At 34.3% G+C, this 14077-nt stretch overlaps 1 protein-coding gene across 4 annotated transcripts in view; it reads right to left on the bottom strand.

Moving 5' to 3' along the window:
* The window catches only part of CEP162 (centrosomal protein 162), a 96980-nt gene that overhangs the window by 68753 nt on the left and 14150 nt on the right, over positions 1-14077 (bottom strand). For 3 of the 4 annotated variants that reach the window (XM_019929379.3, XM_019929378.3, XM_019929377.3), the window contains exons 4-9: positions 13360-13506; positions 12845-13028; positions 10758-10825; positions 5432-5544; positions 3548-3578; positions 883-999 (exon numbers count right to left, since the gene is read on the bottom strand). In XM_019929379.3, the coding sequence (XP_019784938.1) occupies positions 883-999; positions 3548-3578; positions 5432-5544; positions 10758-10825; positions 12845-13028; positions 13360-13506 (660 nt within the window). The remainder of the gene's footprint in view (positions 1-882; positions 1000-3547; positions 3579-5431; positions 5545-10757; positions 10826-12844; positions 13029-13359; positions 13507-14077) is intronic. The other variant, XM_019929380.3, reaches the window with a different exon arrangement.

Genomic DNA, 14077 nt, shown 5'->3' on the forward strand with positions numbered 1-14077 from the left:
ATGGAGAACAGCAGAGAGGTTGCTTAAAAAACTAAAAATAGAGTTACCATATGATCCAGCAATCCCATTCCTGGGCATATATCTGGAAAAGATGAAAACTCTAACTCAAAAAGACACATGCACCCCAATGTTCATAGCAGCACTACTTACAATAGTCAAAACATGGAAGCAACCTAAGTGTCCATCAACAGATGAATGGATAAAGAAGAGGTACACACACACACACACACACACACACACACACACACACACACACACACACAATGGAATACTACTCAGCCAAAAAAAGAATAAAATAACATCATTTGCAGCAGTACAGATGAAATTAGAGATTATTATACTAAGTGAATTAAGTCACAAAGAGAAGACAAATACCATATGATACCACTTATATGGAGAATCTAAAAAACTGATACAAATGAACTTATTAGCAAACCAGAAACAGACTTACAGACATAGAAAACAAACTTTTGGTTACCAAATGGGAAAGGGGGGAGAGGGATAAATTAGGAGTTTGGGATTAACAGATACACACTACTGTATGTAAAATAGACAAATAACAAGGACCTTCTGTATAGCACAGAGAACTATATTCAGATCTTGTAATAACCTATAATGGAAATGAATCTGAAAAAGTTATATACACACATACGTGTGTATGTGTATACACACACACACACACACAATTTAATCACTGCTGTATTCAGTGAATATAGCAGTGACACAATACAACACTGTAAATCAACTATACTTCAATAAAAAATGTAAAATTTTATTGATATAACTATGACATATATTATATCACATACATTTCCCTAGAAATGAAGTCAATTAGTCATAGAATATTACATATTTAGAGAACAGCTACCTTATCCCTCTTACCTGTTCCTGTCATTTCATTATCAGTCATATCTGGCAGTGCTTCTGGATTAGTTGTTGCTCTCTCCTGGTCATCAAGGTTGACCTCTGCAACAGAGTCTAATGAATCAAGCAGCACTACTGCAATAACATAAAAGAAAAAAATATTAGGAATATAGAGAAGCTTGTATGGTTCCATAAACAAAATATTTAAATTGTATGCAATCTGTATAAAAACAAAGATAAATGTTTACATATAAAGAATACATAATCATAGATCTAAAAGAAGCATTTTATTCTTATATACAACAGAGTAGGCTTACGTCAACACATATCTATGCTTATATACAAGTCTAATTTATGTTTATATGTAAAAGGCAAAAGGTCTGCAAAAAATAACAAAAAATTTTTTCTTCCTCCAATTTTATTGACGTATAATCGCCAATTAAAAATTGTATATATTTGAGATCTATGACTTGTTGATTTGATAAACATACATTGTGAAATAATCACCAAAATCAAGATAATTAACATATCCATTTACCCTTTTTTGTGTATGTGGTGAGAACACCTAGTATCTCCCCTCTCAGCAAGTTTCAAGTAGTATACAACATTAACTATAGTCACATTGTTGTGCATTATTTATCTCGCATAACTGAAACTTTGTACCCCTTAACCAACATCTTCCTATATCCCCCAACCCCAGCCTCTGGTAACCAACATTCTACTCTGTTTCTAGGAGACTGACATTTTTAGATTCCACATATGTGAGAATATGCAGTATGTCTTTCTTCATGTGGCTTATTTCACTTCATGTAAATGTCCTCCACATTCATCCATGTTGTTGCAAATGGCAGGATTTCTATTTTTAAAGCGAAATATTACGCATGTAAATACATATTACATATACATGTGTAATATTATATATACTACATCTTCTTTATTCATTTGTCTGTTGATGGATATTTAGGTTGTATCCATACCTTGGCTACTGTGAATAATGCTGCAATAAACATGGGAGTACAGATATCTCTTCCAGATATATATCTAGAAGTGGGATTCTGAATAATAAGGTAGTTCCACTTTTAATTTTTTTCAGCAACTTCTATACTGTTTTCCATAAAGGCTGTGCCAATTTACATCCCTACCAACAGTGCACTAGAGTTCCCTTTTCTCCACATCCTCGCCAAAACTTATTTTTTCCTCTTTCTGGTAACAGTCATTCTAACAGGTGTGAGGTGATATCTCATTGTGGTTTTGGTCTGCATTTCCCCGATGATTAGTGAACTTCAGTATCTTTCCATATACCTGTTTGCCCATTTATATATCTTCTTTTGAGAAATGTCTATCTGGGTCCTCTGCTCACTTTTAATTTTTTGTTGTTGTTGTTACTGAGTTGCATGAGTTTTTTGCATATTTTGGATATTAACCCTTTACCAGATACATGGTTTACAAATATTCTGTCCCACTTTATAGGTTGCCTTTTCACTCTGTTGTTTCCATTGCTATGCAGAAACTTTTTTTAGTTTAATGTAATACCATTTATCTATTTTTGCTTTTGTTGTCTGTGCTTTTGGGGTCATATCCAAAAAATTATTGCCTAGTGCAACATCAAGAAGCCTTTTCCCTATATTTTCTTCTCATAGTTTTGCAGTTTCTGGTCTTATATTTAAGTCTTTGATCCATTTTGAGTTGATTTTTGTATGTGGTGTGAGATAAGGATCCAATTTCATTCTTCTGCACGTGGATGTCTAGTTTTCTGAACACAATGTATTGAAGAGACTATCTTTCCTCATTGTATATTCTTGGCACCCTTGTTGAAGATCAGGTGACACAGATGTATGGATTTATTTCTGGGCTATTCTGTTTCATTGCTTTTGTTTTTGCTTCATTGGTTTTATATGTCTGTTTTTATGCCAGTACCATACTGCTTTGGTCACTATAGCTTTGTAATACATTTTGAAATCAAGGAGTGTGATGCCTCCATGCTTTGCTCTTTCTCAAGTTTGCTTTGGCTATGTGAGGTCTTTTGTGGTTCCATACAAATTTTAGGATTGTTTTTTCTATTTCTGTGAAAAATATCATTGGAATTTGATAGGGATTTCACTCAATCTGTAGGCCACTTTGGGTAGTATGAATGTTTTAACAGTATTAATTCTTCCAATCCATGAGCACAGAATATCTTTCTACTTATCTGTGTGTTTTCAACTTCTTTCCTCAATGTTTTATAGTTTTAAGCATAATTTACCTTGTTGATAAAATTTATTCCTAAGCATTATATTCTTTTTGATGTCACTGTAAATAGAATTGCTTTTCTGTAGTTTTCCTGAGGAATATTTGTCTGGTTTTGGTATCAAGGTGATGCTGGCCTTACAGAATGAGTCTGCAAAAATTTCCTCTTCCTGTATTTTTTGGAAGAGTTTAACAAGGACTGATATCAATACATCTTTGAATGTCTGGTACAATTTATCCATAAAGGCATGCTGGGCTTTTAAAAAATAAGTACTCTTAAATACAACAGGAAAAATTTAAGGTAGGCATAAAGAACGTATTATTGAGAAAATGTGTAAAGTTTAATTCATCAGAAAATATTTAAAAACAAAAATAGTAATTTATTCAGAATTATTTAGATGTAATTCTGAACAGACCAATTTTTCGCCAATGAAAATTTATGAATATATATATTTACCATTAGCCAGCATGCCAGTTTTCTCTTCTTCCTAAATTAAAAAAAAATAGTTACATGATTTGAAACTGAAGTTACACGAAATGACTGCAATGCAGAAGAATAACAAAATTTGAAAGCCAGTGCTTTACTCCATGATGAAAAGATCAAGAAACGTGCTTTCTAGATTTCTTTCATCACACTCATTCACCGACAATTCTATAAGACTAGAGAATGTAGCTGTGAGAGAATGTCTAGAAGTCTCTTCAGAACCTTGGTGATTACCAGCAATTAATTCAGGCCTTTATAAGCCTTGTTTAAAGTATCTCAATGCCACTTGTTCATCCACCTTGCTCAGAAATTCTCCTACTTTTCGAACTCCAAGATAACATGGCTAGTTCACGTAAGATTCCTGCTATTATAATATCACCATTTTCCCTATTGATCAAAATTAATGATCAAATATAAGTTGCACTCATCATTTCATCTACATTTTGAGACAAAATCTTCAAAAAAGGCAGGCCATCAAATGGCAAGATAGTTGAAATTTGTCAAAATTATAGGTTCCCTTAGAGTAAGTTTTCTAGTTGTGTCACCTGTATTCTCCACTTGGATAGGCAGTGTATAGGATCCACCCATAAGAGCAGAGCTTTCATTCCTTCCTGTTTTGACCCTTACTCAGATGGCTCTCTACTAGGCTTCCACATTTAGGTGGACACTTTTTTTTTTTTTTTTTTTTTTTTTTTTTGCGTTATGTGGGCCTCTCACTGTCGTGGCCTCTCTCGCTGCGGAGCACAGGCTCCGGACATGCTGGCTCAGCGGCCATGGCTTATGGGCCTAGCCGCTCTGCGGCATGTGGGATCTTCCTGGACCAGGGCACGAACCCGTGTCCCCTGCATCGGCAGGCGGACTCTCAACCACTGCGCCACCAGGGAAGCCTAGGTGGACACTTTTTTATACAGACTATACTTTCTTAATATACCAAACTATTGTGCCCTCTACTGACCTATTTATTTTTCTAGTAGAAATTACTGTAATACAAAGTATTGTAATTGCCATATTCCAAGTACGAATCCCATTAACTTTCTAAGCATAATTATCAGATCGCTTTAACCTTCATGTATTTCTAAGGTCATATTCTTTTCTCCCACAAACTGAGTGACATAATGATACCAAGGAAAAGTACTAGGTAAATTAAAAAATAAGAGTATTTCTTAATACCCAGAAAGTGATCCCTGATTTTATTTAGAGTCTATGGTTTCAAGTATGTTCAAAACATCTAGTCCTAACATACAGTTGCAAAAGAGACTGTATCCAGATCAAAACCAATATAACATATAGTAATTATCCTACTGGTTACTATTAGGTAGCTTCAAGGATAAGTTCTGTCTGGCAGGCAATATGGAGTAGTACCCTTAGCCAGTCTTGGTAGCCAATTCTTGGTAAGAACTGAGAAACAAGAGAAGTAGAGTACAACAACACTTAATGTGAATGGAATAGTTTAGTTTACAATCTTAGCCCAGTAAGTTTCAGGCAGTAATGTCACTATTAGCATAAATACTGAGGCAGCTATGTATTGCACTTCACAAGGACAAGACCTACCAAAGAAAAGTATAGTTTAATATACCTGTTTAAAAATTAGATTTGAGATTTTAATGAAGTTTTCCATTTCTAAAGCTTAAGGAAACTTGCCAAAAGAAATCTTTCAGAAAATCATCAACTGCCATGTATTTCATTAAGATTTAAATTTACACCTGAGTTAAGAAAACGTCTGAGTATTAAGAGACCTATAACTTTACAACGAGCTAGACTATAAAGAACTCTGTATTTTGAGCTCTTTATACAGCAGCAGTCAGCTAAGGTGATGAAAGAAGTTTCCAAACTGTCAAACATATAATTGATACATACCTGTTTAGGTACATTTATTTTTTCTGATTTGGAATTTTCTTTGGAATTAGTCTCTTCTTTAGGAGTCAAAGGTACATCAATATCCTCATCTTCAAAATCATCACTATAATTTTCTGAAGAAAATAGTTTTAAAAATACAAGGATCATACTGTCAAAAAAGTCAACTTCCATGAAAATATTACTGATTTCCAAAAGAAGTCTGCATAAGAGTAATTTATTTAAATGTTAACATAAAGATACCTTGAAGAACATACTTTTTTGGGCAAAGATTTAAAGAGAATTCAATTCGTAAGACCTGGGTTTTATTTTTGTACTTTCAAACAGTTATCAGTTTTACATTTTTAATATTTTGTATAATTAACCAACTGAAAATTTCTAGAGCTGTTCAAGAAATTTTATATCTTTAAAGAAAACTTCAATTACTTGATTTTTTAAAGACAAAAATCTCAAAATTGCTTACTTATAAAAGGGAACACTTTTGTGAAATCTTGACACTCTTAAACAAAAGGTTGGATTTTGCTTATTTTTTTAAGTTGATTTTTTTTGTCTTTATAGGTATCTCTTCTGTAACCCTTAAGCAGTTCTTATGAAAGGTCTATCTCTGACCCCTCCCTCAGGTAAATACTAGCCTTATATGACCTCCACTGTTTCTTAATCCTGGGCACTTCTCAGCTAAAGTCCCACATTATATCTCAATGGCTTTGTAGCAGAAGGGAAAGGTGTGTCCATGTTAATATGATGCCATCAAGCTACTTATGGCAAAGGTGGGCAGGCACTATCTGCCAGGATCTCTTCATCAATTTTTAATTCGTTGTTTACAGCCGTTAAATCAAAGGACTGACTGAGATTTGTGGGCTATAGAACAGGAATAGCCTTTTCAGAGTGGAACTGATCATTCATAATCTTATTTGTATTTCAAAAGTCAGATCACATTCAGAGACAGGATGGCCTGATGGGAGAAAGACTGCACGAGGTACAAGAGAGTCTGCTTCTGGAATGGCCATCCTTCAGTCTTCTCTTAGAAGAGAGGGGACAACTTGAATGTGATTAACGATGGAAGTCTGAAAATAATTAAGTTAAACAGAGGTGCTTTCAGTGAGATCTACTTACAGAAACATCTCCATGTTAGTTCATAAGGAATACAATGGTGGAACAGCATGGGTATTGTGACTTAGGTAGATAAGCTAGGTGAGTTGGTTAACTACATCAATATCTACATTCTGAGGACGAGAAGCACACCTTTCCTTCTCTTCTATATAAGAAAGAACACTGCCTGGGATTTTCTAAATATCAGTAGACATAATTCAATTCACAAAACAGTTACTGAGAAATTACCTTGTATTAGACAAATTCTAGATGCTAGGACCAATATCAGATGATTAAGATCCTAATATTCTAGTGGGAATCACTGAATTTTAAGTACCTCAGTGATTAGTCTTTCTTAAGTAAAGATGATAAAACAAGGAGAGAGGAGACAAGGGAGGGTATGACAATGAACTCAGACAACTATTTGGGATTTGGGAACTATGTGAAATCAATGGAGGGGGATGCAGCGTTTGTGTCACTGCAAAGAAGCAGTATAAGAAACAGTTTGGGTAGTGTGGCATAGTGCTTAGAGCATGACCAGGAGCCAGAAGACTTGGATTCAATTCCTGGTTCTACTGTTCTCAGCTGCAGAACCAAAAGCAGGTCACAAACCCTCTTTGCCTCATTTTTCCCATCTGTAAAGTAGGGATGATAATAGTACTTATTTCAGAGGGTTGCTGAGGAGATTAACAGTTAAAGTGTTATATAATATGTAGTATATATCAGTGTTAGCCATTATGTTTAGCAGTAGTAATTATCTTTGTTAGTATTATTATAGCTTGTGTTGCACTTAATCTGAATTGGAAGTTAATAAAGCCAAATATTATTTCTGATTAAGAAAACTCCTAATCTAATGTGCATTTTTCAAAACTACATTTTGTTAGTTGTACTTACTAACTGAATAGTCTGTAGGCAAATACTATTGTCCAACATATAAAAGACCAACCTCCTCCTCATGAATTTGTCATGATTAAACTAGGTTTGAAGCAAGAAGGAAATGCCACTGGTAGTCACAGAGAGAAATGAGACAGGACAAGAAATAACAGGAAGGAAAACAGCATATCAGAGACTTCTGAAAGAAACACCAAGGGAGATTAAGTTTATATAAAAATGAAAGAATAAAACCCAATTGAAAAGGTGGTTCTCATATGAAAAATATCAGAGACAATAATATCCATCTCTTTCACACTGTTTGGGAAACAATGAGAATATTAATTTTTATCGTTCTGACCTTTTGACAGGAAGATGTTACACATGTTATATGTTTCTACTATTATATTCCATACCCTTGTAACTTTGAAAAGATTATTTGCGTAAACAGAAAATAGGTAAACAATTCTCAATGTAAAAGATCTAAAAGATACATTTTAGAGACATTTTTCATTCCCTGTTGGAAAATTTGGCTGTGAATTTTAATTTAAGTATGATGCAATCTAGAGGACTTTCTCCTCTACCATCTTGGATATCAAGGACTTTGTAAATAATGAGTAAAATGGACAAAATATATGAAACAATTGTTTTCAGACACTGGACAATCGATAGCACAAAAATATGATTCCCAAGAAAGATAACAAGTGAGCTGAGCCCTACGTTCACTAGAAGGTATGTACATCCTAGAGCGCTGAGCAGGGAGGAGGAGATCAGGAAGGTCTCACTGTGTTAAGGATACAGAGATAAGAGTACAGAAAAGACAAGGTGATTAGAAGCTGTAGGGGAGTGATAAAGAGAGAAGGTACTGATGCAGAAATAGAGCACTAGAAATCTACCTGGAGTAGATTTCTGAATCTTTCCTGGAGTCTTTCCTGAATACTGAGTCATGTATGTGCAGCTGGAGCAGAGAATAACTGGGAAGCTGCAGGCTAGACAGACAGTTCCCAGAGTTCGCACAGGGTAAGGAGATTCTGAAGCTCTAACCAGCTTAAGTGGAAAAAATCCTCATTGTCCAGTAGGGGCATTCAGTGGAAATCTCAGGAGGGCTGTGCGTGAGTAGCAGGGTCAAACTCTGCTAGACTAAGTAAGGATCCTCTTGACGTCTCCTAACAAAGCAGAAGAAAAGGCTTGAAAGGATCAAGCTATCTGCCAGAACAAAGCTCAATACTCCTTAAAAGAAGAAAACAAGATCCAGACACTCAACAATGTAAAAAATCTATAATATATTCAACACTCAGTTAAAAAATTACTAGAATTACAAGGAGGAAAAAGTGACCACAACTAGGAGAAGCAGCAGCCAACAGAACGAGACCCAGAAATGAACAAATACTGGGATCAGCAGAATATACTCAATGTTGGGGACTTGGAAACATACTAAAGAGATGAAAAAACAAATCCAAAAGAAACTTCTAGAGTCAAAGGAAAAAAGGATCATTCAATGAATTAACAAAACATTAAAGAAAAGAAGAAAAAAAATCAGTGAACTTAAGACACTGCAATAAAAACTGAATCAGAGAGGAGAAAAGGTTTAAAAAATGAAATAGTCTTAGTGACCTGTGGGACAAAATTTAACTTTCTAACATACTTGTAATTAGGATCAGAAAGCAAGGGGTGGCAGAAATGATATTTGAATAATTAATGGCAAAAACATTTTTTGATTTTGATGGAAACTATGAATTCACAAATCAATTGATGCTGAACCAGCTCCAAACAGGATAAATACAAGAAACAAACAGGATAAATACAAGAAAAGTACACCAAGATCATCCTCATCAAGTTGCCACAAAACTGGCCTAAAGAGAAAAATTTGAAAACAGAGGGAAAAGAAGACAATATATATACAAAATCACAATAACAGGAATTACCACTGACTGCTCATGAGAAATAATGTCAGAGGACAATAGAATGAAATCATTAAAGTGCTTAAAGAAATAAAAACTACCTACAATTTTATATCAAGCAAAAGTGTTCTTCAAAAACAAAGGCAAAATATACTTTCAGATAAACAAAACCTCAGAGAAATTATCCCTAGTAGACCTGCACTGCAAGAAAAGTTCAGGAGGTTTTTCATGCTGAACAAAAATAATACTAGATAGAAACTCAAAATAATACTAGATAGCAACTATTTGGAAGTTGGTAAGAGAAGAAGTCTTAAAAGTTCTCATCACAAGAAAAAATAATTTTTTTGTAATTATGTAAAGTGACAGATGTTAACTAGACTTATTATGGTGCTCATTTCACAATGTATAGATATTAAATCATTATGTTGTACACCTGAAATTAGTATGTTATATATGTCGATTATATCTTAATTTTAAAATAAACTTTTAAAATTCATTTCAAAATAAAAAGTTAAAAAAAAAGAAACTCAAATCTATGCAAAGAAATACAAGTCATTGGGAACGGTAAATACATGGATAAATATAAATTTTTACATACGTATACATTTTTTTACCTTCCTTAAAATTTTTTTAAAATGATTAACAGATTGTTAAAAGCAATAATAATAATGATAATAGTAATAATACTGCTGTATTGTGGGGTTTTTAAGACATGTAGAAGAAAAATGTATGCCAAAAATAGCAAAAAGGTTGGGGGAAGTTTACTGTTAAGATTCATGTAATGTGGTATAATGTTATTTGAAAGTAGACTCTAGTAAGATAAAGATGCATATTGTGAATCACAGGGCAACTAAGAAAAAAATACAGCAAAGAAGTACAACTAACAACCCAAAAGAAGGGTTAAGACGGAATGGTATAAATACTCAATCCAATAAAATGTAGCACAAAAGCAATAACCAAAAAAAGATGGGAAGATAAAAAAAATGAATGGCAAAACAGTAAATAACCATACCAATGAATATATTTTTGCAAAGGGTAGAAACATTTCAATTAAAAGTCTGAGACTGTCAGATTGGCTATAAAAGCAGAACTCAGCTATACGCTACCAAAAGAAAACCATTTAAAATATAGAAACACAGACACATTAAAAGTCAAACGATGGAAAAAGACACACCTCCCTCACCATGCTTTGGAGGTATTTGTCCTGACTGCACACATTCTTCTGGTCCTAGCACAAAAGTCCTTTTTCTGTCTTCCAAATGGGTCCACTACCCACTCCCAACAAATGAAGCAGTCCTGCACTTACAACAATTTTAGTAGCTCTAATTGTGCTGTAGGCAACTCACTCTACCTGTTCAAGCTCTTTCCAAGATAATATGATTTTCCTTTTATTTTTCTCTTATCAATATCTTTATTAAAAGCTATATTATCTTTTCAAATACTGTAAATTTTAGAACCATTGAAATTACCTGCCAGTTCTTCATGTTTTGATTCATCCTCATGTTTATCTTCAGTCAGTTCCACATTAGCTTGATTACTGGAAAAATATTTACTTAATTTAGTATTACATGTTAATAATACATTACCATGCAATATTTTGTGTATATTTTTAAAAACCTCTAACATTACATATTTCTTCTCAAGTACTTTTGTTCTAGCAAAAGCTAAAAATCTGGAAGCTATGAGGGAAATGTTTTGAAAATAAAGGATCTAAGACTAATTGTAGTTGCCAAAGTAATACAAAGGGGGAAAAATGCCATTTTCTTAATTTTATACACAAATATACACAATTTTATACATAAATATGTGCATTTACATTTCTCAGGGCCCAGCCAGCCTTTCTACGCTAAAGATTAGGAACTGACCACAAGCTGTAAGAATCAGTGAAGTCTATGTGGAGACCAGAAAAAAACCGCCAGAATCAGCATTTACATGCTAAGAAGCAATTTCATCCTGAAATGGAAGCTGAAAGAGAGAGCCTTGAGCCAGTAAATACTCAGCAAGGTGATGAGAGCTACTTTTAATTATATTGGATATATTAGTTCATATACTGCCTTCCTTCAAACCAAAGAATCAGTTCTACCTTTTTCAGTCCCCCAACCATGGCTTTAGTGAGATCATTAGCAGATCAAGAAACTATAAACTCTAATTAGCAGAAAATACCATTGCATACTCAATACACTACTGCACTCTGACTAGGCTGTTCTTGCGTAGAAATACCAGTAGTTAAGAATATTGTTAACAACAAAGAAATGTTAAGAAATATTGCAAAGGGGCAAAAACTTGTGGCCAGCAAACCTGTGTATGTTTAATCTGTGTCACTGTTAGGACAGGCAACCACCATGGGCCCTGATGGTCCCTAGGTGTTCTTGCTGGGTATGCCAAGAACGCAAGGCACAGACCCTCCCCTTCCTAGGTCATTTCTCAGGGTTGTGTGCACTGAGTAACTTTGAGAGATGAGGCAATGTTTCTGCCCCCAAAGCAGGCTTGTTTCCGCTTACTCTAAAGCAAAGATTCCCCAAGCTCAGTGACCCTCTCCTGTAAAGCAACCCATTGCACTGGCAAACAGCCATCATGGACCCCGTGAACCTTGTGGGGCATGGGAAACTAAGGCAAATAAACGTGACCCTCAGGTCCTGCTTTTGTGATGAGAAATAAAGTCCATTTGTTTCTGACCCAGGAATCTTGTGTCTATTGTCAGCATTCATAAAACTGGCAGGCTGACTTGTCAGCTTGCAAGTAGGGTAAAAATCTCAGACACAGTTCATAAGGGTCACTGCTTTGTCCGCTGTCCAAGAAAATAAGCATCTTGAGGAGACCAGGCACTCTAATGACCAGAGGCTATGAGTCTCCTGACCCTTAATTTAAATATAGTTTGATGTTCTTAAAATCTTAAAATTGTAATCTGGCTTCCATTTATAACTTAAAAAATTAAATGGAAAACTGAAACTGAGGAAATTAAAGATATAAGGTTTCAAAGAAGTCTTGAGAATGCCAAAGGTCTGCGGCACTTACAAGGCACCAGCTAGGTCAATTAGTAGAATTTCCAGGATAAATGAGGTCCCCTAATAATCATTAGGGTCAACCATACACAAAGGGAGGACACAAACCAAATCGGTCTTTGCTCCCTGGTTCCTCCTTCCCTTTTTGTTCCTGTTTCCCCTGAGTTTATAATAGCTACCAGGCTGGACTCTCTTACTAATCTTACCTCTGGAAAATCACTTAATAAATTACCTTCCTAGTTAGGTATATTTGGCAATGTGCTATTCATTTCAAAAGTACCTCATGCATGAAATTTCAGATCTCTAGAGGTTCTCAAATACACATCAACATTTTCCAGCCTATATATATATATGTATATATAAATCATATTCTACACACACACACGTAAGCTACCCCTGACCAAAATAATGAAGAGAAAATAGAATTAAAACTAAGATTTAAATTTTGCCTGTTATATATGTTTACCCCTTCAATTCCATACATCTACCAGCCTTTCAAAAATATAAAGACACAAAAATCACTCAATGATTAGTTTATATTGTATTTACATTACCTATGTAAAGCTTTAAAATGTGTGGAGTCATTAGAATCCAATTCTTTATTTAATCTGGAGTAATCAATGGAAGATGTGAAGCCTTTCTCAAGCCTGGCAAAAAATTGCTCTTTTTCCTCTTGCTCTGCTAATGTGTCCAATCCCAATCCAAGAATGCTCTGATTGAGCTCAGGAACTACTATCGCTAAATGGAAAGCACAAATATATTTCATTAACACATAGAATTTTGAAAAAATTAATTTTAATGATGCATTTATTGACATTACATAGACTTCAAAAAATTTGAAACATATTTCACTTAATCTCTTACTCAAATATAGCTTTAAATTCATTATAATACGTAAGGTTATGAAGCTTCTCCAGGGGTATAATTCTAAACCTTCTAGGAAGATATTATATCTGTCTACACGCTTCAGTAAAGGAAGCTCCAAGATAGTTATGAGTTAACTTTCCTAAAAGTCCTGATTATAAGCATAGTAATTAACCTGTCAACTCACATCCCTCACAATTCTTACCATTGGCCTCTAAGCTGTCAATACTTAAGATAGAGGTTCCACTGCTCTTAAGAAACTGAATCCTTTCAGCAGATTCCTCTTCTATTTCCATAATAGGCTGAGGAGTCTTCTTTGTTTTCAAATAGCTTACATTTGTTCCAAGTAGTCCTGGGATGGGATTTAATATAGTTGGATATTTATGTTAAGAGAATTGTTTTGACTACTATGCCAACACAGTAGCACTGTTATACTAGCTTAGACTAGTTGTACTGTTATATTAGTTATACTAGTAGACCGTAGCTATGAAATAAATCTGGTCTATGAAATAAAAATCCACCAGACCCAAAATTCACAAAACAAAAATTATAATTCTATTTGACTGCAGTGCATCTTATTAAGTGGAATATTTCAACAACTTGCATAATGAGACGAGATTTTTTAAAAATGATTTTGAAGCACAAGTACTTAATACAGTATACCATGCCACTTGGGGAAGTAATCCCAGGGCAGGAGTCAACGGTCAGACCACTCTCATCTACATAGGCCGGGGGTAGGGTTTTGCTCTTCATTCTAAAAGCACTAGAAAACACTGGAAAAATTATACAATATCAAAATTTCTTTATCCTAGCAGTATATATTTGTTGTAAAAAACTGATATATGGGAAAAAATAACTATATTATATGATACAAATAATAAGATTAGAAAAATACCACTTTTGCTTAGAAGGAAGCCTTATTG

The sequence above is a fragment of the Tursiops truncatus genome, chromosome 12, assembly GCF_011762595.2.
Source record: "Tursiops truncatus isolate mTurTru1 chromosome 12, mTurTru1.mat.Y, whole genome shotgun sequence".
Lineage (NCBI taxonomy): Eukaryota > Metazoa > Chordata > Mammalia > Artiodactyla > Delphinidae > Tursiops > Tursiops truncatus.